The sequence below is a fragment of the Vipera berus genome, assembly GCF_964194415.1.
Source record: "Vipera berus genome assembly, chromosome: 1".
NCBI lineage: Eukaryota > Metazoa > Chordata > Lepidosauria > Squamata > Viperidae > Vipera > Vipera berus.
The window spans coordinates 319,199,987-319,226,148 of record NC_138202.1 but is presented as its reverse complement, the minus strand read 5'-3'; the positions used below and the strand labels follow the sequence as shown (position 1 = coordinate 319,226,148).

At 37.2% G+C, this 26,162-nt stretch overlaps 1 protein-coding gene across 3 annotated transcripts in view; it reads right to left on the bottom strand.

Moving 5' to 3' along the window:
- Positions 1–26,162, bottom strand: part of TTC7A (tetratricopeptide repeat domain 7A) — a 180,076-nt gene that overhangs the window by 31,857 nt on the left and 122,057 nt on the right. For 2 of the 3 annotated variants that reach the window (XM_081328349.1, XM_081328351.1), the window contains exons 17-19: positions 20,468–20,565; positions 15,800–15,934; positions 3,680–3,882 (exon numbers count right to left, since the gene is read on the bottom strand). In XM_081328349.1, coding sequence (XP_081184475.1) covers positions 3,680–3,882; positions 15,800–15,934; positions 20,468–20,565 — 436 coding nt within the window. Of the gene's footprint in view, positions 1–2,668; positions 3,252–3,679; positions 3,883–15,799; positions 15,935–20,467; positions 20,566–26,162 lie in introns of those variants that run through there. The other variant, XM_081328350.1, reaches the window with a different exon arrangement.

Sequence of the window (26,162 nt, the reverse complement as noted above, 5' to 3'; positions counted from 1 at the left end):
CAAACATGTCCTAGTAAAAATTCCTTTTGGACTAGAACTGACTCCAAGAGTTTTTGTTTTCCTAAAACATGGATTGGGGTGGGTCCTGACAATAGCACAGACCATTTAAAACAGGGGTCCCCAACCTTGGCCACTTTATGATTTGTGGACTTCAACTCCTAGAATTCCTCAGCCACAAGTCATAAAGTGGCCAAGAACCTCTGATTTAAAAGATGCATACAGAAGTATCACATGGAATGATGATATTTTTGTTCTGTTCACTGACACCTGCATGTCCTTCAACATCTAATTCCTGCAGTTCCGAATTTGATTCTCATTCACTTTCAAATGGCTATACAAGGCAGTAGATGCAGGTCCATGGAAAGGGAAGTTCCAAAATGTCGATGGCCATCTGGTTTATTATATCAGGGGTCTTCAAACTTGGCCCTTTTATGACTTGTGAACTTCAACTCCCAGAATTACTCAGCCAGGCACGCTGGCTGAGAAATTCTAGGGGTTGAAGTTCACAAGTCATAAAAGGGCCAAGTTTGAAGACCCCTGATTTATATGAACAATATGGCAGGTGTGATCCATGAAACTGGTGACAATCTAGTCAACTTAGAAGGTTCATATTAATACTGAAGTTATGCTATCTTCCCATAAACTGGTGATGTGTCCATAGAGTGGGAACTCAAAAAGCAGGATGAATTGAGACATCTCTTCCGATTGAAGCTCATTTGATTTCTCCAGCATTAGTTTTTGTAAAGCTGCCATAAGCAGCTTAAAAAGCATGTTCTAATGCAGTAGTTGTAAGCATCTGATGGTGTTACATCCAGTTCAAAGTCAGCAAAAGCTTCTAAATTGCTTTCATTTAATTGCTTGAAAATATTACAACATGAAAGCTTGATTTTATCAACAAAACCACAGGTGGTACCACAGCCTCTAAAAGCATTAAAAACAGTTACTGCATTTATTCTTTCTCACCCTAAAGCCTCATAAATAGGTTGAACAGGATTTTTCTGTTGATTGCTGCCAAGTGTGCAGAGGTTTGTTGATTATTTGAAGTGCTAGTACTTTATTAGAATACATATATCCAAGCAAGAAGACAACTGAGGACATTTCTTTTTAATACCTACTTATGCGCTCTTTAAATGGATCCAGTTGATATTATTGCCAGTATTGTAGTGGCAATTGATCGATTGAATTTGTGAATAATTTTATGGCCCAAGTAAAATACTGTAATCATTCTACTATTGCTTAGAGTTTGGACAACATTTTCAGTAAAATATTCCTGATCCTATCAATATTTGAGGCAACGTAACAATTGGCAGAGTCCCTTGATAAGCGTTTGATATGAGCAATATTTTTCAATGACATTGGAAAGTTGTGCCTATTGAATGTTCTTTATATTTTATCACAAATTAAGGAAAGAAATTGTGAAGTTTCCACAAAAATTAGGAAACAGAGATTTACTGTGATGAGAGGAATGAGATGTGAAGGGGGGGGAGCTGAGCTTAGAGTCCTTGCATAGCAGAAAGCGGTAGAGGCCTTACTTCCCCCAGAGTCCCTGACCCTATCTGACCATTCCCAAGAGAATGCAGTTATTCTGGCAAAATTTTTGTAAATAGGCATTGCAACAATAAAGAAGTAACTTTGATCAATTCATGGTTTGTTGTGCCTGACACTCACCAAGGCTTTGCAACAAAGTTGTTTCTTCAAACATTGCAATCCAAATGTGTCTAAATTAGATAGTCGACTTTTCTTTGCTAGTTTATTATAGGAATGCAATCTTCAAAAGTGTGCAGGGAACTAGAACTATGCTGATGGTTTATAAGTGCTAATGGCATTTTAAAATTTAAACTGCACACAAGATCATAAGAAAAAGCACACTTTTACATCAGCAGAAAACTGATGAAAAAAGATGTGCACTAAGAAAAGTATTCATGGGCATTTATGTTAGGAAAAAATACACAAGATTATTTGAATATTAATTTTGTGCATTTTCTTTTCATCAGATTTTGAAATCAATGTATAACAGGGCCAACGTGACCTTATATTTGGAAAAAATAGCCTGAGCAATGGACACATTGGGAGTGCTTACTAGTGTTTCATACAGCTTGATGCAGTATTATTAAGAAATCTCAACAACTTTGAAGAATTCTCATAGTTTACCATGTTTGCTATATATAGTGAAAAGTAATTTCTAAAATATGTATTCATATAATATAGTTACATAAGCTCTTCACTAGCTCACATGGCAAAGCTTTCTAAGTTATAGCTTGAGTTCTGAGTGATAGTACTGATGAAGCGCTTTTATCTAAAATATTTTAGAAATTCTGGTTTCTCCTCCTGTTGCATATAGTATTTTTTCTACCAGTTCTTTCACTCCAAATCTAGATAAAAGTCATCAAATATATACTGTAGTTATGGTTAATTTACTGTTATACAATGGAATTTGGCTATTAATTTATCATGGAATAGCATTAGATTTTAATAATTTAATAATTATCATCTTTGAACACCCATCCCTTGAAACAAAGTTATAAATATCTTCGGAGAAAATTCCAAGTGTGCTTATAACTTTATTTTTGCTTGCAATGTCAATGTATTGACTGCTCTGCTAGCCACTGGATTTATGCCCTTTGCTTAAAATCAGCCCTGGTGTTTTCAAATCATATTTTCTAACAGCCTAAGGGGAAATGTAGGAATTCTGCATTAATTAATGCTGACATACGAAGGACAAAAAGTCCTGCTTACAAGAGGAATTTGGCTTGGGAGTAGACTGGACTGTTCAAGTAATACAAAGCACTTCAAATCTAACAGAAGAGATACAGTGGTCATATAAAAATAATTGTTACTATTTCTGCCTTTCAATAATAGAAAAAAACCAATACATACAGAAATACAATACACAAACAAAAGACTGCTGCTAAGTAACAAAGAAATGTGGGGAAGAAGATTCATTTAGTAAGAAAAAACTTGAGTGGAAACAACAAGCATAAAAAAAACAATAAAATAATCCTTAGTGCAGAACAAATGGAGCTGAAATAATTCTGTTGGCTAATTTTGGAACAGAAGGCTCAAGGCAACATATATGAAATGCATATTTATTTGTTAAGCAAAAATTGTATATCACAGAGCATTTGCTTCCACAGGAAGTGGTAACAGCTAAATAATTTAGATTTTGAAGATTAGCAGAGAAGAGTCACAGATGAGATCAGCAGCAGAGCAGCTGAGGTACAGGCAGGAAGTCCCACACTTAATTCATTCACCTTCAAAGAAAGATTGAAAAAGTCCTATCTGAATCTCAGGAAAGCAGCTATTATATCAATGAAAATAATACTGGGTTAGATGGACCAATCACCTCATGCCAAAGAATAATTAAGTTCTTATTTCTATGGAGAATTTGTCTGCTTATTTGCTACAATACCTAAATTGCAAGAGTGCCCACAACATGTTCTCAACATCCCAAATGTGAACACCAGTCCCAAAAAATTAGGGATCCCCGCTATTGTAAGGAGCTCACTAGAATAGCAACATTAAAAGCATTAAGAGACATGGCAGTTCCATTGAAGTACAAGTAAAGATTTCTAGAAATATTTCCAATCATATGGCTGGCCTGAATTCTAAAATAATTCTTGGTGTTCCGAGTGCCATAGCAAGGACATAAACAGAGATTGGTTCCCATGTACACACTTACCAAACAGTTCATGATTTCCACTCCATTTGGATTCACAGTTAATGCTTCATCATACAACTGCTTAGCCTCTTCCAAGCTGCCGTTCATCTCTGCGAGCCTCCCCCGCGTGTACAGCACAGCATGAGATGTGGGAAAAAGACTGGCTGCCTCCTGGATACAAAAACTTGCTTCTTTGAGATGCTGTTGTTCCATGAAGACTTCAGCTACAGAACCCAAAACAAAGCATGGATATATTCTAAGCTTTATTCTGGAGACCATAAAATAATTGCCACAGGAAAAATAATTTGCTTATGACACATGGATTTCCAAAAGGTGCTAGATATGTATGGAACAGAGAATCATAGGGTTGAAGGGACCCTGGAGACCTTATAATCCAGGCCCAAGGCAGGAGACCTTATACCATCTTAGTCAAATAGTTGTCCAGTCTATTTTTTAAAATCTCCAGTGATAGAGCACCCACAACTCCAGAAGGCAAGTTATTCAACTGATTGTTCTCACTGTCAGAATTTTTTCCCCTTATTTCTAGGTTGAATTGTTGGTTTTACAGTAGCCAGATGTTAAGAATGGATTTGACATTTTTGTCCACTTACTGAGTATTTCTCAAGGGGCTTTCCCAAAGATAGGCAGATACTGTTGTTCGATAATATTAAAGGGATGATTACGATGTTGATTACTTTTTCTGGTCATAAAATGAATTTTTTCATTTGGTCAACTTAAATCAGGCCTGCAGAACATGTGGCCTGCCACCAGATTTGTGTGGCCTAGTGACTTTTTGAAAACTCATTGAATTTGCTGCTGCAAAATGTTGATACTGCCAGGAAGATCCACAGTTTCAGCCTAGTTTTCCACAGCCAACTCTGACTCCAAATACATGCTCTCAAGCACTTCCAGGGCTCACTGATATCACTGCTAATGCACCACCAGCCACTAAACAGTCGGATCATACCAGCTTTGTGGCTCACAATTATTTTAAAGATATTAATTTGACCAGTCCCCCTCTATTTGTGCCTGCCTGACCTGAATCAACAAAAAGATAGATGACAACTGGATTTTAAAGAAAAGTAGCTTTTTAAAAATCTTTCTCATTTCTCACTATTCGGTGGAATACAGTCCTTTCTTTGGTTTTTCTCTGCCCTTACAACAAATATGTGGATTCATTTAGAGCTTTCTCCTTTGTTATCCCTCCGTGGGGAAGAAGACTGTGATTTTTTTGGTGAACATATGAAGCTATTTAATACCAAGAACACTGCCTACTCTGAAACTAGGTTTCTAATGGGAGGAGGTTTTTTTTATCAATTTAACAAAAAGCACCTCACCTTAACAATATTTCTAATGAAAGAGAAAATATACAAGATCCAGGCCTCTAATAGGATATATGTGGCCCATCCAAAGAACTGCTACACTCGCCAGATCCAAAAATACTTGTGCTCTCCTGGCAATTTCTTTTTGAAATCTTCCTTTGTTATTAGAGAAATGATAGCAGTATTTGCATACAAATAAAGCTGGCCATTGCTGATAAGAGAGAATCAGTGAATTTATTTTTTATATCCTTTTTATTTGAACGCAGGGTACTTCACATAGATTGGGGAGGGGAGGGGAAGAGAGGAAAAGTGAGTGATATAGTACAATATTGTGATGCAAACATTACTCCTTACATAATTGTATGAGATGTCATGATACAAGTGTGGAAAGGCACAGTTTGTGTTTGGATATCACAATGCACATTTCATGACTTTGGTGTCACTATGGTTAAGAGTGAACTCTATAACAACTGTGGGGATCTTCATATTAACTCTAAAACAATCTTGTAAGGTAGGCTGAGAAGGAGTGTTTAACATAAAGTCATCAGCAACTTTCAACAACTGAGGCTAACCTTGATTCTGGTTCTCTCTTTGATCCCGAATTCAACATTTCAAATATTAAATCATGAAGATTCTCTAAATCTTTTCTCCATGGAAGGAAAAAATCACAATAACCTGTAACACCAAAACCAGAGATTGCCAAAAAGTGCCTTAAAGAAACAAGGACTCATATTAGATAATATATTAAATGAAATTTGACAATATGCCAAGAAAAACAAATCAAATCTAGGGCTCCAAACATGAACCTGATGGATATTAATGAACTCTGGACCTAGCTCTTTTGATTTTATCTCTGTGATACTTCAGGAGCCTTTTGTATTTATGAACCAATAGCAAGCAGGCAGCGAGAGGGAAGTTTACTTGTGTGTCTCTAAGGTTTCCTAACATGGCTTTTTCCTGACCTCAGCTCATAGGAAATTACTTAGGAAATCTGTGGAATTCAAATATTTTATTTCTGGGAAAGGTGAAGAAGAACATGGTGGTCCAGTTGAGTGTTTGCCATTTTCTGGCAAATGGGATATTGTTATGCAATGGCTTCCTTCATGTACTGTAGGCAATGTTTAGAAACCTGCTTGGGAAATTTCTATATGACATTGTTTATGGTGCTTCATAGGATTTCTCTTATTTTCATGCTGTTTAACATATACATAAAACTGCTGGGGTGACTTCCAGAACTTTGAAATGGCGTGTCACCTTTACAACTGATACTCTATCACCTTTATTATTTTTTACTATGCAACTGCCAGAAAACAATTGGTATCCTTGAATATTGCTTAAGTTAACAAAGGGAGAGTAAAATGAAACAGCTGCAATTAAATCAAAACCTGACAGAAATGTGTAGATAAGAAATGGGAATCGGGAATCAAAGTTGCATTGTTCCTGAACCATCAGGTCTGCAGTCCCAAAATGCTCCTTGTTCCTTAGCTGCCACTGCTTTTAGGGCTGATGGCAAGAAGTACTTTCACACAATTAAGGCTAGTGAGCTAGCTGGTCAATTTTGGTTGCAATGATCTATGCCTAAATATAATTACATCTCATCTTGACTATTGCATTATATTCATTATATTCATACAAAGCCCTACATGGCATGGGTCCGGACTACCTACGGGAGCACCTTCTGCCAACGTCAACACCCCTCCGTCCTGTGCGCTCCCACAGAGAGGGCCTCCTCAGGGTGCCACCGCTCAAAGAATGTCGGCTGGTGGTCCCCAGGGGGAGGGCATTCTCAGTGGGTGCGCCAACCCTCTGGAACTGCTTGCCTACCGAAATCCGGATGGCCCCCGACCTCCGCACCTTCCGGCGCGAATTAAAAACTTACCTGTTCCAGCAGTCCGGCCTGGCCTGATAGCTCTTGGGGTCTCAGTTATTATTATTACTATTGTTTCTGACTATTGTTCAACTGTATACCTACCTTACTCTGTACACCGCCCCGAGTCCCTCGGGAGAAGGGCGGTATATAAAAACAAATAAATAAAATAAATAAATAAATTCTATGTGGCTATCTTTGAAAACTACTTGAAGACTGCACATGACATATTTGACAATTAGGCAAAAGTTAAGCAATACGAAGTGCGGAAACTACATGATGCCCGCACTGAAACAGCATACGTTGTATTGGCATTTAAAGCTCCAAATGGCTGTAGGCTTATCTGTTACGATTTTGTCCTGTTAAGAACTATGTGGTCATTAACATCTACAGCAGAAATCCTTATGAAGATTTCCCAATTACATTTTTTTTTCATATTGCTCCCAGGCTATGGAATATACTGTGCTTTGGCCACTACTCTCTCTCAGCATTTAGAAAATCTATGAAGTCAGAGTTCTTTCACTAGGATGGCAATAATTAAATTATGTTAGCATTCCTTTTGTATTTCAGTATTGAATTTGTGTTAAGTTAGTTGCCATGAGTTCTCATCTGAGCAAAAAAAATAGGATATTTATTAAGTAGATACAAGTATATCTTATAGATTTATAGATATACTATAAAAATATAGACAATCTCTAGACCAGGGATATCAAACTGCCGGATGCATCATGCTGAAACCGCGCCCACCCCATTGCCGGCAATGGAAAAAAAGTCGTGATACATCGTGACACATCACGTGACGTTGTGAGTTTGACACCCCTGCTCTAGACCATTAGATAATTCCTTACATCAGAAGTCAACTCAAAGGCTTTAAATCTTCACTACAAGAATCAGGGAAGTGGGGGGGATTTCAGGAGCTTTAAAGCAGAAATGGGTATCCTAACCATCTGTCAGACTTAAAGTATCCAGTTTGACCCACACCACCACTCTCAAACTTCTCCCAGTTCAAGGAATTTTGGCTTCACCTACTTTGGGGACCACAAAACTGAAGGTCACTTGCAGTTCTGAGTCCTCATGTTTTATATTTCTTTTTTAAACTGTTGCAAAATCTCAGCTCTAAATTCCCATTTTGTATTGTTGGGTGGATCTAACTGCCATAACATCACAAGCATCCTTCTTTGCTTCTAACATTTAAATAGCTATAGTGGAGATCAATACACGACCTTGGAATCTCAATTCCTTCATGTTTGATGCTAACAATTTCAGAGAATCAGAGCCATTTCATCTTGTTTGATGAGAATAAATGGAATGGCTGAAAACTGTCCTATTTGACTCCTTCTATCATCTGTTTGCAGTCAATCCAACTGCCTGAATAGAGAGGAATTATGTAGGACTGCACCATTTAGTTCTATTTTGAGACCAGTTTCCTTTGGCCCTATTATAAGTATTTTATATATTGATGGAAAATTCTTCTTTCTTTTATGTTCTTTTCTTTTAAATTGTACATTTGTCAGTCTTTAAATTGCCTCTATTGTTTTGCTGCAAAAAATAATAATAATAACATAAATACCTCTCTGGAAACTATTGATCTGATGGAAACCATTCTGGGAAACTTTCCAGCTGAATAATATGATAGAAATTCTTTAAAATAATCTTGTTTAGCTTAAGTTTAAAATGTTTTGCATAACTGAATGTTTCATAAAGGAGCATTAGGGAAAAAAACAGGTCATTTTATTTTAAAACTATTAGCAATCCCCCTCCCCAGATATATTTACTATATATAACAGATAGGTGGGAATCTATTTTTACAAAGGGAAAGTATGAATAATGAGATTGTTTTAATATGTATATTTTTTGGCAACAAGCTGTAGTATGTGAATGCATTTCACAAATAGAAATACTGGGCAAGACTATTAATGCAATCTGCTGACATGGATCAAGTTTTGTTACTGTAAACATTTTGTTATGATCTATGTACAACAATTATTAAGCCCTCATAAAATCTTCAGATGACTATTTTGTTTTTACTGAAGTAGTTTATTAAAGCTAAAATATTTCAACAGAAAATTAGTAATTCTTCCTAATGCTATTGGAGAAAAATACTCTTAAAATAAATAATTACGATTATTCAGTTTTCTGGTATCAGACACCATTATGCTGCCTAGGTAAGAGCTGACAACATTAATATTGTCACAATAACAAAAGAAAGAACAGAAAACAATTATTTTCAATCTTTAAAAGCAGAGTTTCTCAAACTTTTTTCCCTGGAGAAATCTTTGAAGTAATTTTCAGGTCTCAGGGAATACTTGTATTAAACATTGCAAAAAATACAAAAACTTCACAATACAATTCATGTCTAACCTACTCACAACCCATGTTTTACAATGCTTACAATAATAAAGGAACAGCAGGCTGCAGCTGAGTCACAGCATGCAGTAATTCCCACTGATGTGAATGCTCTATTATGTAGCATGCATAGTTCAAAAAAAAATGTCAGTCATAATCTTGCATGGAACCCTTAGTTCTTGACAAAATCTAGTTGTAAAAGGTTGCTGTAAAGTAACACCTTCATTTGTAAGAAGGGTCAGGTGTGTTATTTAGCTATTTCAGTCTGACTCAAGGTTGTTAAGTCTTTTTCTAGGCAAGGGTTCCTCTCATCAGCCTTTGGCAGGAAGCATGCTTAGATGAACAAAGGGATAGTAGCTGAGACTAGCTGAACTGAAGATCCTGGCAATACTAGCCTAGACATGCCAGTGACTACGAGAACAAGGTGGGCAATACACCCTATCCCTTAGAAAGATGAGTGGCCGGAGGGTTGACCTGAGTGTGGCACTCCCACCAGCCACACCTCCCACCATTTAGCTTCCCTCCAGCCCCTTTCTCAATTCTCTCAGGAACCAGTAATCAAGTAATTTAGATAACACCCTGGGAAAGGTGCATTTTTGTGTGTAATTTCTTCCAAAAACTGCCTAATTTTGGGAGCTACTTTATATCTTCAGTATTAGATATAGTACATCCATGCATTTTAAAAATATGTCAAAAGCTGAGCAGCGTACAGCTAATGGAGACCATACATCAAGCATTAGGGGTCAAGGCCAGAAGACATATTTCTAAATACATGGGTTCTGGAATGCAGTTACATTACCTTCTGACAAAATTTGTAATAAATTTTTTGTTATTAAAGTGCAAGGCAATTCAATTTAATCTCAAAGATCTTCAAAAGTAAAGATCCTGAGCTTTTTATGAGGATATTTATTTCAATTTAATCAATGGATTTGATAAAGACAAATAACATCTCAATTCAGTATTCATTAGGTTGACTATCCCCAAAGCTAAATCATTTCCCCTATTTTTATATTATTTGACCTCCGGTGAACAATATTTAGGAAAACAGTATCTGTGGCTGAACAGGATTTCTTCCTGCTAATGAAGACCATTTTTGATGCCTTCTCAGGTGGCATCAGGAAAATAGTCTGAGGATCCTGTTTCTCACACTCATGAGAGGTGGGGGAAAATTGAAGAAGAACTAAATGTGGTTGAGTTCTCATTTCTCAGAGGAAAAAAACAATGGAAGAGGACAAGCTTTGCCTGGAGAAAGCTTCTAGTTCAACCCCCCATATAAAAGGATCAGGTAATATAAGATATCTTTTCTTCCAGGACAGCCTTCCTTGGTCAGCTTGGACAGAACTAGAACTAGATGAACAATCTAACCTACTGTAAAGCAGTTAGTTCTGTGCTGCAATTATACATAGCAACATGTGCCTTTAACGTGCAGGGTGTTTGTGGCTAATGGGGAGAGATCTTTGCTGCCAAGTGGGTGAAAAGAACATTAAGAAATAATCCTCAAACTCTGACTGCCTTTACAGGGACCTGTTAGTCTTAAAACCCTTTCTATTCTTAAAAAAATGTACTACATTTGCAAATAATGCCAGCATGACCTCATTTTCAGTTTTAATTCCTTGACCTTTTTCAGCAGTGTGATGTCTACAAAAACCAGCCTCTTGAGTATTATTAAATTCTGTCAAAAACAGAATTTTTGACAGTGAAAGGAATTATTAAAAACCTAAGAATTTCCATTGTTTCTTTTTTTCAGCACAATCAGAAGACATACAGCTATTTTTAAGTATATTGTATGAAAAGATAAAGGGAATACATTTAATAAATAAAAATTTAATAATAAATAAAACACTTATACAAAAGGGGTGGTATTTGTATTGCTTTAATGTGATACTATTTTCACCACTTGCCTCCCTTCCTACCTTTATTCTGCAAATGCCTCTAAAAAGAATGAAACACTAAATGGGAAGATTTTCTAAACTTTCCATTCTAGACAATAACACCAAAAGGTTCACCTGTGCTCTGAGAGTAACGACAGGCACCATCTTAGTCAATGCTAAGCAGGAGCACTGCAGATTTTGTTTATCCAACTTAACAGACATCTCCCAGATTAATCTACAGAAATATTTTTTACCCTCTATCTTTTAACAGTGCTTAGCCAACAATGATGATCTGAAAAGCTAAACAGGTCAAACTTGGTTATGACTTGGATAGGAGACTGAGAAGTTTTGAAAAATTCCAGAAGAGAACAGCAAACTAATTCAATATTCTTGCTGATAACAGTTCATAAATGTAAAGGTATGGTTACTGTTACTGTATTCCGGTGGGGGGTTTTTTGTAAAAGAAAAAGGTGCCGGAACTCACACATGTCATACAACCCGCCTTGCCTACCCTACAAGGTTCCATCCAAAAAAAGGTGCCGGAACTCTGTTCTGGGTGTTCTATGACAAAAAAAGCCCTGCTGTAATCTAACAATAAAGGTAGTGTTAGTACTCATGGTTGGTGCTTCTTGTCTGAACTACCTTAAAGGCTGGCATCAGTCTTGCAAGTCTCAAAATAGATATCTTCCCCTTTGCCTTTATAGCCCAAGAAAGTAGGAAGGCACTTTTCTGAAACTGAGATGTTTGCCATGCCCCTCCCTCTCTTATCTGACCTTTACTTGTCTTCTCCTCCTCCTCCTCCTCCTCCCCTTTCTCTTTTATCACAGATTATTTCAATGGATGAGTTTATTAAATCATCAGGATTTGAGCTCACTTCATAGAAGGGTTTTATTTGCAGTTCCTTGTTGTTGAGAATTTGCCTTGGCTGCAATGACCATGCATATGAGGCACAATTTATTTTGGCATCCTTGGATTTTATGTCTGGCTTGATTTTATTTACTGTGCTGGCTTTAAATATCACAATGGTGAATGCTTCATAAACCTCAAATGTATATTTAGAAAACAAAAATCATGCTTCAATGTTTCGTTTGAAGGGAAGCCCACCTGCTTTGGAAGAAAAAAACAACCCTGGGGTATCAATAAGATCTTTGGGAGGTAGAAGAAATAGCAAAAAGCAAACATTCTAATTGATTCCTTTGGTAAGCAGATATTTTGTGAATAGTGAGATCCTTTATGTCAGCCATTTTGTGACAAAGCCATGTTTTCTACTTTCCAAAAATGTCCCTTGGCCAAAATACTGTACATATCCAGAGAAAACAGCTTACTGGAGGCTTCTTTTTTATATTCTTTAAAAAATAAGAAATGTATTTAGATACCAAATTGAATTTTAAAAATAAAATTTCTTTTATATGGAAATGAGGCAGAACAGACTTGTGGGAGAGAATGCCATGGGCTATAAACAAAGTTGCCCATACTTAATGCTGAAGGCTTTATTTGAAAGTTCCATCTTTTAAAAGTCTAGGTAAAATTGGGGTGGGTGGGAAGGGGCAGCCTTCTTCAGAGAGGTATTGAAATATCTGGTGAAGTGCTGAACACATGATCAGTGGACTTAATTCATAGGCATAAAAAATTAGATGCATTAAAATAACCTGCTGAATTGGGAACTAAATAAGGATAACAGGAGGAATATTGCATAAGGACTTTATCATATTCAACTATCTGTTAGCAACCAACAATATAATTTTATCTACCAAAGGGAGGGGGAGGAGGAGGAGACATGAAATGGGCTGGAGACATAAGTAGTTTGAAAATGTGAGCATTGAATAGCACTTCTCTGGTTTTTTTCAGCTGTTCTGAATCTGTGTGGGCTCATAAATGTATTTGCATAGTTACAATTAAAAAGCCAAAAACCAAAACAAAACCACAAATGTAACAAGATGAAATGTATGTAAACGAGAACAATAAAATATATTCATGGCAGTGAGGATGATTTTAACAGTGAGGATTATTTATTCAAAGGGTGGACTGAAAATCAGTAGAGGATGATGTATGTGGGTGGTTTAATTTAGGTTAATTTTTTTAAAAAAAGTTGAAAAGCCAATTTTCATCCTATTGCTTATTCTATAGAAAATAAATAAAACAAGGCAGAATTTTTGTAGCAGCAGAACAAAAAAATGGTGGTTGATTGGTGAGAAGAAACTTAATTGACATTAGCCAACAAAGAAAAAAAATGGGCTTGGAAAGCAGATTAAATTGACAATAAACATGTGCTTCCAAGAAATTAAATTTTATGCTTCTATTAGTCATTTATTTTGCTTACTGGTGAACCGGAAACACAATTAATCTATGGAACTAATTTACAGAGGGTTACAGAAATCAGACTGGGAGAATGAAGGACTGTTTGAAATAGGCTGTAAATCTTTACTTTGTGAAGAAATATCTGAAAAAAACTTGATTTTCCCTTTTTTTAGGTATTCATATGCCAAATCTTACTTTAGATAGGAAGTGAGTGGGAAGCCAGGCTACTCATATAACAGCTTTGTAAATAAACCTATAAAAGAGGGTGGGAAGGAGTAGGAGTAGGAGTAAAACAATTTTGAACATAAACTCTTAGTGCTCATATTTGCAATTCCCCACGTAATGATCTCAAACTAGAAGTATCTACCTATGAAGGGTTGTGATCCCCAGAATTCTTTAATCTTACAATCCTACAGCCTGAGGAGGAAATCCTGGTAGATTAGACCAGTGGTTCTCAACCTCAACAACTTTAAGCATACTGGCTGGGGAATTCTGGGAGCTGAAGTCCCCACATCTTGATAAGTTGCTAAGATTGAGAAACTGTAACTTCCCTTATACTTCACTATCAACTATGGTGGTAATGTTGATGAGAATTGTAGCCAATCAGATTTTGAAGGGTTATAGGTTTTTCATGCCTTAAAGCAGGGGTCCCCAACCACTGGTCCGTGGACCAGTACCGGGCCTCAGCATGCCAGCAATCCAGGCCACACAAACAAAGCCTAATTGATTGAAATTTCAGCAAAAAAGGGTCTAGGATTTGTTTTATCAAGAACTTTCTGTTTCCAGGTTATGAAGATAAGATATAAAAGCCAGTGGATGTTTTGTTTTGAATTATTAGAGATGAGCAGGATATTCGGATGATCATTCTCTTTGACTATTTTTGTCCAGCAAGCAGCCTTCAGCATTACATTGCCTCCAATCTTGGAAGCAACATTTTATCTTCCAAATATCTGTCTAATTTGTGTAGCCTCTGATCCTTGTGAACTGAAGCCTGCCTCACTATTGCATCCATTGGTGAGGAACCTCACTTGCCTCTAGAATAGAATAGAACAATATGCTGGGATTGTTTACTTGTTCCTTGATCACAGCAAAATCTAATAAGGACAAACATAACAATTTGGTAGGCGGAAGATCAGCATAAAATTTAGGAAAGTGATGTTGGTCAATACACTTTGATTTTCCCCAGAAAAATAGTATCGATGTTGTTGCAAATTGCAAGCAAGGATTTAAGTCCTTGATCTTATAAATATGTTGAGAGATTATACCTCAACCTTTTTTCTGCAGATTTGAAATCAGATTTTTATGGAAACCCAATTGAAACCCTAAATATGATTACTAATGCAGCTACAATTTTAAATGCTCTATAATTTATTGTAATTGTCTTTATGTTATGACAGATTTTCCCTTTTAATTTCATTTTGTATACATTACTTTGTGATATTTTAATATGAATGCAATGTCAAAATATATTTTAAAAATTAAATATATTAAATATATAGATACACTTAATTCATTCAGCCTTTCTTCATGGGACTTATTACTTAAACTACAACTCCACAGTCATCTTATAGGGGAGATGGGTGGCATAAAATTATTATTATTATTATTATTATTATTATTATTATTATTGTTATTGTTATTGTTGTTATTGTTATTATTATTGTTGTTGTTGTTGTTATATTCTGTCAGAAGAGGTAGGCAACTCATAGATATATTTGATATTCTCAACATTTCTCAAAAAAAAATGGCAATTTTCTGCTATGGGAGGTTCAGGCTTACCTCCTTTTTAAAAAATGAAATAAATGTTGAATTAAGCCTCTTGTAAGTTTAATGCACTTATTTTGTGTATTACTTCTCACCAAACATATAGGGACACATGGAATTAAAGGCCAATCTTGTCTTCTGATGATGCCAATGTGGATCTCAGGTAAGATAATATAGATGGATGATCTAAAGCCGTGATGGCGAACCTATGGCACGCGTGCCACAGGTGGCATGTACAGCCCTCTCTGTGGGCACGCACGCCATCACCCCAGTCCTAGGCCTTCAGCTGGGTTTTATAAAACCTTTTCGCTTTAGGCCTCCGCCACCATGTGCAAAAAAAAAAAAGGTTCGAAAACTATTCTCATTTCTTCCTTTAAATGCTCTAAAGCCCCCAGATAGGGGTGACTTTCCTCTAAGAAGTTTCCCACTATAATTCCATTTCTATTCATACCCCCAACACCCCCTTCCCCAAACCCCAGAAACTATGATGAAGTCATCCAGTTACCAGGTGGCTTCCTGTGGCCTTCCAGAAAATAGTAAAGCAAGATTGCAGCTGTTCCAACTTTTGCCTACTTACTAATACAAATCTGTGGAAGATACTTTGCAACCACAGTATTTATGCCAAGATGTTTGTCAGAATCTCAGAATGAATAATCACATGGAAACAACTTACCAGCCTGCAACCAGATCTGTTCAAGAGTTGTCCACAGCTGAATAGGCCCTTGCTTTGAGGCAGAACTCTGCATAGTTATCTCTGACATAGCCTGTTCCAGTCGTGATGCTGCAATGGAAGATGCTCGCTGGGAACCTGGAATATAGAAACAGAATACTGATTTAATAAATATGCTATAATAAACCATTCAAATAAATCCAAAGTGACGCAATTTCCTTATTATGATCAACTAAATATACATAGTCAAGCTATTGAGGTTAACAATGTAATTCAAATGATGGTATTTGGCTAATGAAAAAGTCTAAAGCAGTTTCTTGTTCCTGGAAATCATTATTAGCCTTGATAGCAGTGTGACTGTCTCTGAAGGCCATCTTCTGGGAAACTAAGGGACTTATTTGTGCAGATGGTTGGCCATTGCAAGAACAGAAAGTAGGGCATTTTTTATGTCCTTATGTACTTCCAAATCAACAATGAAGCAGCATTACCAAAATTTTCTGCTGCTGGGGTACTCTGAATTGTTTTAAAAAAAATCTTCACAAGCATTCCAATGCTGGCACATGTTAAACTGAATTCTGAGGTTGCACTATATTATACAACAGATATTTTCCTCATACATTAAACCCTAATTTTGCAATTGTAAAGGCTAGGAGTTTGTGACTTTACAATTTAAACTGTAGTTCATATGGTATATCAGAGAGCAATCAGACATTCTGTAGGTATGAACAGTCCCAGATGCAATTTTTAGAATTTCAAGACTGCAAACATAAGAAAGAGAACTATGCCCAGAAGCTTAGAAAGCCATTGCCAATGAGGATGCCAGATTGGAAAATGTGGGCCATCTATGGGGGCTGGGGCTGGGCGGTGGCACAGTTTCACCCTGGTTTGGCTCCTTTCTTCGAGGCTGGTTCCAATTGGTATATAGACCGAATGACTTGCCCCGAGATCCAAGATTTTGTCATCTTTGATTCCAGATGGGGTGGGACAACTCCTGATAGATCTGGTCTGCAACTTGAAGGTTCTCCTGGACTCATGACTCCTGCTTGAAGAGCAGGTGGCATTTGCACAACTTCAGGTTGTGTGGTAATTGCTGCCTTTCCTGGATCAGAAGTCCCTGCACTTAGTCATTCAGGCCCTAGTCATCTCATGCTTGGATTATTATAATGTATCTACATAGGACTCCCTTGAAGAACATTCAAAAACTGGTGCAGAGTGCAGCGGTATGGGCAGTTCTTGGGGTCCAAAGAAGGGCCCATGTAAAACCACTGCTCCATGAGATGCATTGGCTGCCAGTCTGCTTCTGGATGCATTTAAAAGTGTTGATAATCTCCTTTAAAACCCTTCATGGCATAGGTCCAGGTTACTTGAATGACTCCTTTGCTCGTCCCACCTGTGCTGGCAAAGGACGCATGCTGCGGGTCCCATTGGCTCGATTATTCCAGTTGGTGGGTGTAGGAGTAGGGCCTTCTCTGCCATTGCATCTGTCTGCTAAAACATTTTGCTTCCCTATGTGAGGTTGGTCCCAACCCTCCTGACCTTCCATAAGAGTCTAAAGACCAATTGGGAGCATCACAGTAGAGGTGATTGATTAACAACAGATCCCTCCTGACCCTGGGCCCACTGCCTTCCCTCCCTACCTCTAGCTCTATCTATCTATCTATCTATCTATCTATCTATCTATCTATCTATCTATCTATCTATCTATCTATCTATCTATCTATCTATCTATCTATCTATCTATCTATCCATCCATCCACCTACCTACCTAGTTAGCTAGATATCTATGTATCTTACCATAGGGTAACTCTGGGTAGCTTACAATCATGCATACTTCTAAGAACACAGATTGCATCACCACATTCTGAGAGGAATTTATCTTTTGTAAATTTGTGAACTACCATTTCTTTTACTGTGTTTAGGTAGAATCTTAGACTACTCATTTTGACTACTGTTAAAACACAGATATGTTTTTGTCCTATGACAAGTAGCCCACCAAATATCCCTTGAAGCTCAAATTCTTGTTTACACAGCCTTCCTAAGCAAAAAAGGAGAAAATTCTTCTATTAAATATGAAATAAGTTGAAACATGACATCATCGGATAGTGGTAAGTCATCTTTTACATGAAGAATATTGTTTAATATTGGACAAATTGTGCCTTATGGGTACAATCATGGAGACATATCCCAGAAAACAAACATGGTACCCAGAGGATCTGGGGATTGCCAAGGTCTTCATTTTCCCCAGTCTCTCCCTAGGCTTCATGATTGCTGCAAGCACATTCCGCATGGCCTGGATAAGAAGAGCTTATTCATATCTCAGTACAACTATACCAAGGGCAACATGAAACCACACTTCATGAATACACATAAATTCCCCTTAGGCTTATTGCAGAATTTATGATCCTAAGCTTTCAGTAGCTAGCTCATTTCTAAGAAACATATCAAGGCTTGGCTTTTTCTATCATCCAACTGGCTTTCTTCTGTCATCTTAGTTTGTTGTAAATAGACTTAAAAACCATTTGATCAAAAGGCAAGTTGTCTATTTGAAATCAAATAAGCTTCAAATATAACATTCAGTAATGTAACTATGCCAAGAATCATTTGCACAGTGAAACTCAAATACTTTGGCCACCTATTGAGAAAGAAGGACTCACTGGAGAAGAGCCTAATGCTGGGAAAGGTTGAGGGCAAGAGAAGAAGGGGACAACAGAGAATGAGGTGGCTGGATGGATTCACTAAAGCAGTAGGTGTGAGCCTAAGTGGACTTCAGAAGATGGTAGAGGACAGGAAGGCCTGGAGGAACGTTGTCCATGGGGTCGCGATGAGTGGGACACGACTTCGCAGCTAACAACAACAAGAAGGCTTGTTAAATGAATCTGGTTTCCCCATTGACATAGATTTCTTTTCCTGACTTCACAGCTCTTATAATCTTATTGTGTAAAATTACCTCAATTGTGCAATAATAATTTCAGTTACTGGAGAGATGAAGCCACCAGAAAACAATTAAGAATGCAAGAGCAAAACAAAACTGCATCCTGTTTCTTAAGAATAAATACCATTAGTCTTGCCTCTGCCTTCTAGGAAAGAACAGTTTTTCTCCTGTAGGCCCGTCTCCTGAAAATGGCCTTGAGAGGAACAAAATTAAGAGTTCTTTCTGGCATTGAATATCTGGACACAAGAACCCAAGAAAAGGACCCCCTTGGAATAATTTTCTCCATTTTTTAATCATTCTAAAGAGTAATGAAAGATCATGGAGAGTCAATCTGGACCTCAAAGCTTTCTACCATTGTACTGGAACTTGGAAACCCTGAGATTAATTGCTGAAGCCATAATATACACAATTTCCTTGCTTCCCTGGACTTCACTCTATACTCTATATTCCCACTAACCTCTTTACTGAAGATGTGTCAAATTCACAAACAACAACCATCAGTTGAAAATAAAGTACTACTTTTGGCTTGTCACTGACCTCTCACATCTTCATTAACTGACATTAGCTCTCTGGTGGGGCACTTTGCAAACAGCTACATCTCTGAGCATGTGCACACTTATTTGCATAATTTCTTGATCAGGGGTCCATCAAAAATAAGATTTTATTCAACAGTTTAGTAACTGTTGCTTGCTCTGTATGAATATGGGTTGAATTTATGGATGTGATTATCATGTCTTGAAGGTAAGCTACAAGGTTGATTATGTAGAGAGAATCTGTCTGACACACTTCTGTAATTTAATTGCACATTCCTGCTATGTCTGCAAGTCAGCCAGCCATTTTAACCAGTTCAGCATTTATGTGGCATTATAAAATAGACAGATGTGCCCTTTAATAATACTGAATTGCAATTTCTTTATTCCTGGGTGACATGGGTGAAAAAGACAATATTTCATAAATCCATGGTTTAGCTATACTTTTATTTCAACAATGTTCCTCGGAACTTTGTTGAGAACACAGAAAGAATTCTGCTAGATTAGATTTTCCTAATCCAGAATTACGTCTAGTAACCATCAAACAGATGCCTATAAAAATCTCACACTCAGGAAATGAGTATTTATTGACACCGAGGTATATTGTCTATGGCAATAGAAGCAATATAGAGCCATCACAGGGAACTGATACAACACACAGCACATATATTGGCTGCTGGTTATGAGATATATAATTCAACTTACTGTGTCAAATTGGGGAACATTGACCTAACATTGACCTATTTTTAGTTGATTCTATCCACAAAAGTGTTGTCATCACTAATAGGATAATATAATAAAATCTTGAAATAAAGGCATTTCTCATAATATATTAGCAGGGAATAAGACGTTTGTATGGAAGAATGCATTGAATTTAAAAAATGAAGTCTATTTATATGTCATTGTTCACACTGGATTTAGGCCATCCATTCACACTGGATTTAGGCCATCCATCGAGCTCTCTGGCCCAGGCTGAGAATTTTTTAATTTTTAATTTTAACTGGGTTTTTATTTTTCTCAGGGTCTCATTTAATCTTTTTTAATTTGTTTTTAACTTTTGTATTGATTTTCTTTTAAATACCCTGTAAACCGCCCTGAGTCCTTCGGGAAAGGGCGGTATATAAATTTAAATAAATAAATAAATAAATAAATAAATAAATAAATAAATAAATAAATAAATAAATAAATAATATTTTTTGTTTCTTTTACCGGAATCGTTATCATGGGCATCAGGTAGAGTCAGATACACGTTATTATTCTTCTTGGCTGGTACTGTCTCAGTCAAACTGTTTGTCTTTTCTGAATCACTGGAAAAGAACAACAGGATAAACATGTTAATTACAATTTACTTAAAAGACAGGTTATATGCTAGAGCCAGAACGGCGTAGTAGATGGGGGCTTGGAGACCCAGGTTCTAGCCAACCTTCAGTCATGAAGATTCAGTGGGTGATTTTGGGCCCATTATTTTCTTTCAATCCAACTTAACTTTACAGAGTTGTTGCGGGGAAACAAAGGAAGAGGAAATGTTTCTGCAGAAAGATGGGAGAAGTTTAAATAACAGTAATAATCAGTCCTAGAAAATGAGCATCTATCAAACTTTGAAAGCTGAAATGTGGGGGCATATGACACAGTGGCGGTCAAAATTACTCGGGCGGCAGGGATTTCTGTCGAAAAGACAGAAGTTTGTTGTGTCACAAGCCATACTGTGTGAAAATTGTGATAAAGCAAACTGCCAAGGCAGGATGAGGATGTCAGTGGTGATCAATGCACTTGGATTAATCAGACAGGTTTTAGCAAAGTGGCTTCTGCTGCTGAAAATCTGACCATTTGCTTCTTTTCTACTTGTGAAGTAGGGAAAATGGGATCTCTTCCTAGTGTAGAGAGTTTTGTTCTTCTCCACCGCAATGAGGAAAACTGACTGAAGACAAAATTATACTAGTCATCACTGGCTCAGTCCTAGCATTTTGTTCCTTATCTCAACACAGAGAGATTTATAACTAACTATGGGTTGTGTTTGGCACAGAATGTTTTTATTATGTTTCGTCGTTTTTATCATTTTCCTTTGTACATGATATTCTAACCCCGTCAGCTGCCCAGAGCTGCCTGATGAGTGAGCACCGTGATCATTCTCATGAACCAAATTGCTCCGTTCATGATGCAGAATAGAGAACGGATCACCTGGTGTTCTACTTTCCATCTCTATTGTGCTGCTCTTATGTATATAAGAGAGTTAAGTCTGGAATAACCAAAGACTATTTTCTCTGATACAGTTCATGCTAATTACCCACGGTATTGTTTCCCATCTCTCTGACAAGTTCTGTCCTTTTGCTATGATACAGATAATGTAATTTATGTTTATTAAGTCCCCTGTGCTTTTTATCTTTTGCCTTTCGTTCATCTTTTTCTCTCTCCTTCTCTCTCTCTCCCCCCTCCCTCTGCTTTTTAGCTGCCTTTTGTCCCCTGTTGCCATCTAATTATGTTTATATTTGCTGATGTTTAATAAATAAACAAACATCAAGATATATTTTTGATAGCTGAACTGACCAGTATGTCTTCTTTCTCTAATCTGAATAGAGGCGACTGATTGCAAGTGGGTTGGATGGCAAAATGGAAATTATCTGCAGTATTTTTCCACCAGCTAAGTAGTGCTGCATAAGGCCTTTGAGAGCAGCAAAAAAGCAGCCATTCCTAGAATGGAAATGCATTTTCTGCTTAGAAATTAAGATTTGTTTATATAACTAAAGGGGAAAAAACCTTGGATACTGCTTTTTCTATTAATAAATAAAATTCTAGGAGATATTTTAAGTATGAAGTTGGTATGTTTGCACTGATATGCAATGTTTATTTATTGAATCTGTATGCTGTTTTAAAAAAAACAAAACCCCCAAGGGCTTGGGATGGCATTCACTTCTCCCCCCCCCCTTTTACCCATTTTTTTTCCAACAACTCTGGGAAGGTAAGAGAAAGAATAACTCACTACATAATCATAGTCATTTTAGTAAGATTTTTAGACATATACATATAAACATACTATAATGCAACATCATAATTGAGAATGTTCTTTTTAAAGAAAAAAAAGCAAGACTTTAAAAAGCACTCCAACACATCTAACCAGTTGGACCCACAAACTATGTAATACTTTGTGTATTTCCATTGAAAACAATTAGCCTTAATTTAATATGAGGGACATTGATTTCAATAGGTCCAGCCTTAAATATACCTAAATCTGAACCTCATTAAAGGATCTTAATATTGATTTCTAAAAAGAGAAGAGAGAAAGGCCATTTACAATATACTTCCCGCTGGGGTGTAACTAGCCATATCTGAGCTTATATGAGTCATTCTTAAATATATGTGTTTGTGTGTGTATAGTGGCAGGAAAAGGTACTTCCTAAAATCATCTGAAGTAAGGTCATTTAGGGTTTGATATCAAAACTTGGTCCTTGAATTGAGCCTCCAGATTAAATAGTTTTTAAATACATTAACACTATAATTATGATATATATGTCATTAGCTCATGCTTGTGTGTCAGTAATATTCAACACAAATAAAGTTTGAGTACATTAGTGTAATCCAGTTTGTTAACCTGTCCCATCTGTCTTCTTTCAAAAAACGATCCCTATTAACCCAGGCATATGTAAGGTAACTATGATTCTAGGACCAGATGGTCTGTTAGATTGCCTGTATCTTGTTTTTCTGTTCTTCTAGAATTAATTTGAATTTAGTTTTAGTATTCAACATTTTTAAGCATGGCTGTCTTATTGTGATGGCTTCACTTAATAATAATCTTAAGTCAAGTCATCATAATAAGCCAGCCATTTGTTGTGAACCACTCCAGGTTCCTCTGGGAGGAAGCACTGTACAGAAATAAAATCTATCAATTAATAGTACCAATGAATAATGTATTGGATTTCAAGCCCCATCATCCACCCTGAAGAGCTCCCGAGTAGAGAAAGCTACTTTCCTCACAAGGGCATGAGTGAATGCTGATATGTACAGTATTCCATTTTTATTCACTGCTACTCAAGATCAGTAAATAATCAATTAGGAATGTCATTATTGTATGGTATTAAAAAGGAGCATTTGTCTGCAAGTAGATGTATTGTACCTTACCACTCTTTGATATGAACAAGCAACATCAATGAAAGAGAACAACAAGCAAGCTCTGCTACTATGTCAGTTGGTGGCATTTTGCCAGAAAGAAAATGTTGAAGAGCTGTTTCTATGGGCTTGTGTAAGTGTCCTGACATCTCTGTCTAGCTACAGTACAGCCAGGGGTAAAAGAGAAGGGATTTCCTTTCTTCTCTCTCTCTGCCTCCCACCCTCCCTCTCTCCCTCCCTCCCCGAGTGCAAGGATCTGATAAGATTTGTGCTCTCCATGGAATATACCCAACAGCTGGCAGTGACTTCCCGATTTAGTTCTGGTCGGTCTATTTGCCTTGATCTGCAATCCAGCAAAGCTATAATGAATTCTAAATGGCAACCTGCATTAAGTTTTCAGGTTTATCTCTGGAATGAAGCTGCATTGGGAAGTCATCACTTCCCATTGGGGGGGAGGGGAATGATCCCTGGGATCCTGCTATTCTCCAAACAAGACTTGGTAACCATGATGGTTATTTCCCAAGGCCCGGTTCCTAGAGACGGCTGATTATATGATATTGCCTGCCTTCTCATTTCCAAGTGATATAAAGTGACATATCCTTCAATGCTTGCTTGTGGATGCTTAATGTTTTCTACAAATTTCAGGTCTCTTATTCAGGCGTCTGTATTTAGATTTAGGCAGGAATCCTGAACCTACTAAAATGCTTGTAAATCCACTCCAGGATTTATAAGTATTTAAGTGGGTGCAGTGCAGACATACAACCTTCTTTTTCTTCTCTTTCTAAGTATAGGAGATGGAATAATGGAAAGCAGATTCTGATTAAACATTATTTAAAAAAAAGCAGCTGGACAGTAGAATAAATTATTCAGACAGAGGGCAGACATCCTTTCTTGAATGGGTGCCAATGGAAGTTAGACAATAACAATGCTTTAATTTGGATTCCTTCATGCAATAGGGTATTGCACTTGATGGCCAAATGGCCTCTTCCACCTCTATTCAATAACAACAATATGCATTCTTTAAGAACATTATTTTTATATTTAATTGCTGTTCCTACTCAGGTATTTACTTATTTAAATGATTTATATAGCCACCCATCTCATCAGTGAATCTGCATGGCTTATAACACGGGTGACAAACTTGATCGCGTAATGTGATGTATCATGAAGTATCATGACATTTTTTGCCTTTGCAGAGTCAGGGTGGGTATGGCCTGCACATGATGCATCCAGCCTGTGGGCTGCCATTTTGAAACCCCTGTCTTATAAGGATTAAAAATCCAGAAAAACTTACAATATATAATCCCAGGTACCCAAGGATAAACAATAACCCCACTTACAAGGAGGCAGTGGTGAGGGGGTGGGGTTAAGGTGCATGAACAATACCAGAACCATCAAAACACCTGACCTAAATGCCTAAGGAAACAGGCAGATCTTCAATAATAAATTCTTCCTTACAAAAAGGATAATGGAGCTGGCACCATCCAAGTCCTAGGAGAATGCTGTTCTATAGGGCAGGTGCTACTACTGAGAAAGCACAACTCCAAGCTCCAACAAGATGGCATAATTTGAAAGAAGGGGCCCAGAGCATGTCTTCTCAACTAAATCTGGTGGGGTGACCAGAAACAATGAAAGAAAGGTTGGTCCCACAAGCCTGGCCTATGCCATTTCGGGCTTTATAGTGCCTTGAATTGTAGCTTTGAAAATGTTTAGACAAGCTAATAACTCACAATAATGTCTCCTAGCCAGTTGGCTCACATATATGTTTGCCAATTTAGGCTTAAACATAATGCAAAAAAAATCCTTTCTTGATCATCTGGTGGTAGAGATAGCTTCAGGTCTTTGAGAATCTTGTACTAGACACACTTGGGACTGCTTCACATATGGACTAAGGGAATGTCACTATGGTGCAAATCTTTTTGCCATCAGGACAACTAGATAGTCAGTATGGAACTCTTCCTCCCTTCCTTCCCAGCTGCTATTCTACTGCAGGTCCATCTCTTTACTGAGTTACTCATTCCGTTTCCATTCCTTGATATGTTAAATCAAGCTGGCCAGGTTTTTTAGCAGATATTATGTTGACAATAGAACCAAGAATGAGTAATAGAGGGAAGTGTACCTCTTCTTAATTAGGTTGTGGTCACCAAAATAATCTCCATCCCTTCAGGAAGCTGTGATTGGGCTGCAAGCAAGTGGCAAAGTTACTCTTAAGACAATCAGCTTGGTTTCTTGAAAGAATTTCAAGCTGCTAAGATGATCTTGTTTCTGGATTCTATTTCCTTGTTACAGTCAATATTGACTCATTTCCACAATGATGGCACTTTTGTTGATGGAATCACTATTTATGACTGATCTCCTACAGGAACTATATCACAGATTAAAGGTGTGGTGTTCTCACATGATGGACTAATACTTCACATACACATACGCACACGCACACACTCAATTACAAACAAATGCTAGCTTCCTAGACTGACCTAGACTTCTTGAAGCACTGGGATCTCTACTTTTTTTTATTGAAAAGTTTTACAATACATTTTTGAATACAAAAAAACCCCCTCCTCCCCCTCCCCTCTCCCCAACCCCTCCCTACCCTACCCTACCCCCTCCCCGACTTCCCAGAGCTGAATACAGGGTATAAAAATACAAACAAGCATAATCTAAAATATGCTAACAACAATAAAACATTAAATTCTGTCGCACTTTAACTCTCCATCGTCAAAATATTAATAAAATAACTACTAACTAGTTATACATCATATAGATCCACTACTTATTCAAATGCTAAATGAAACTTTTTAGT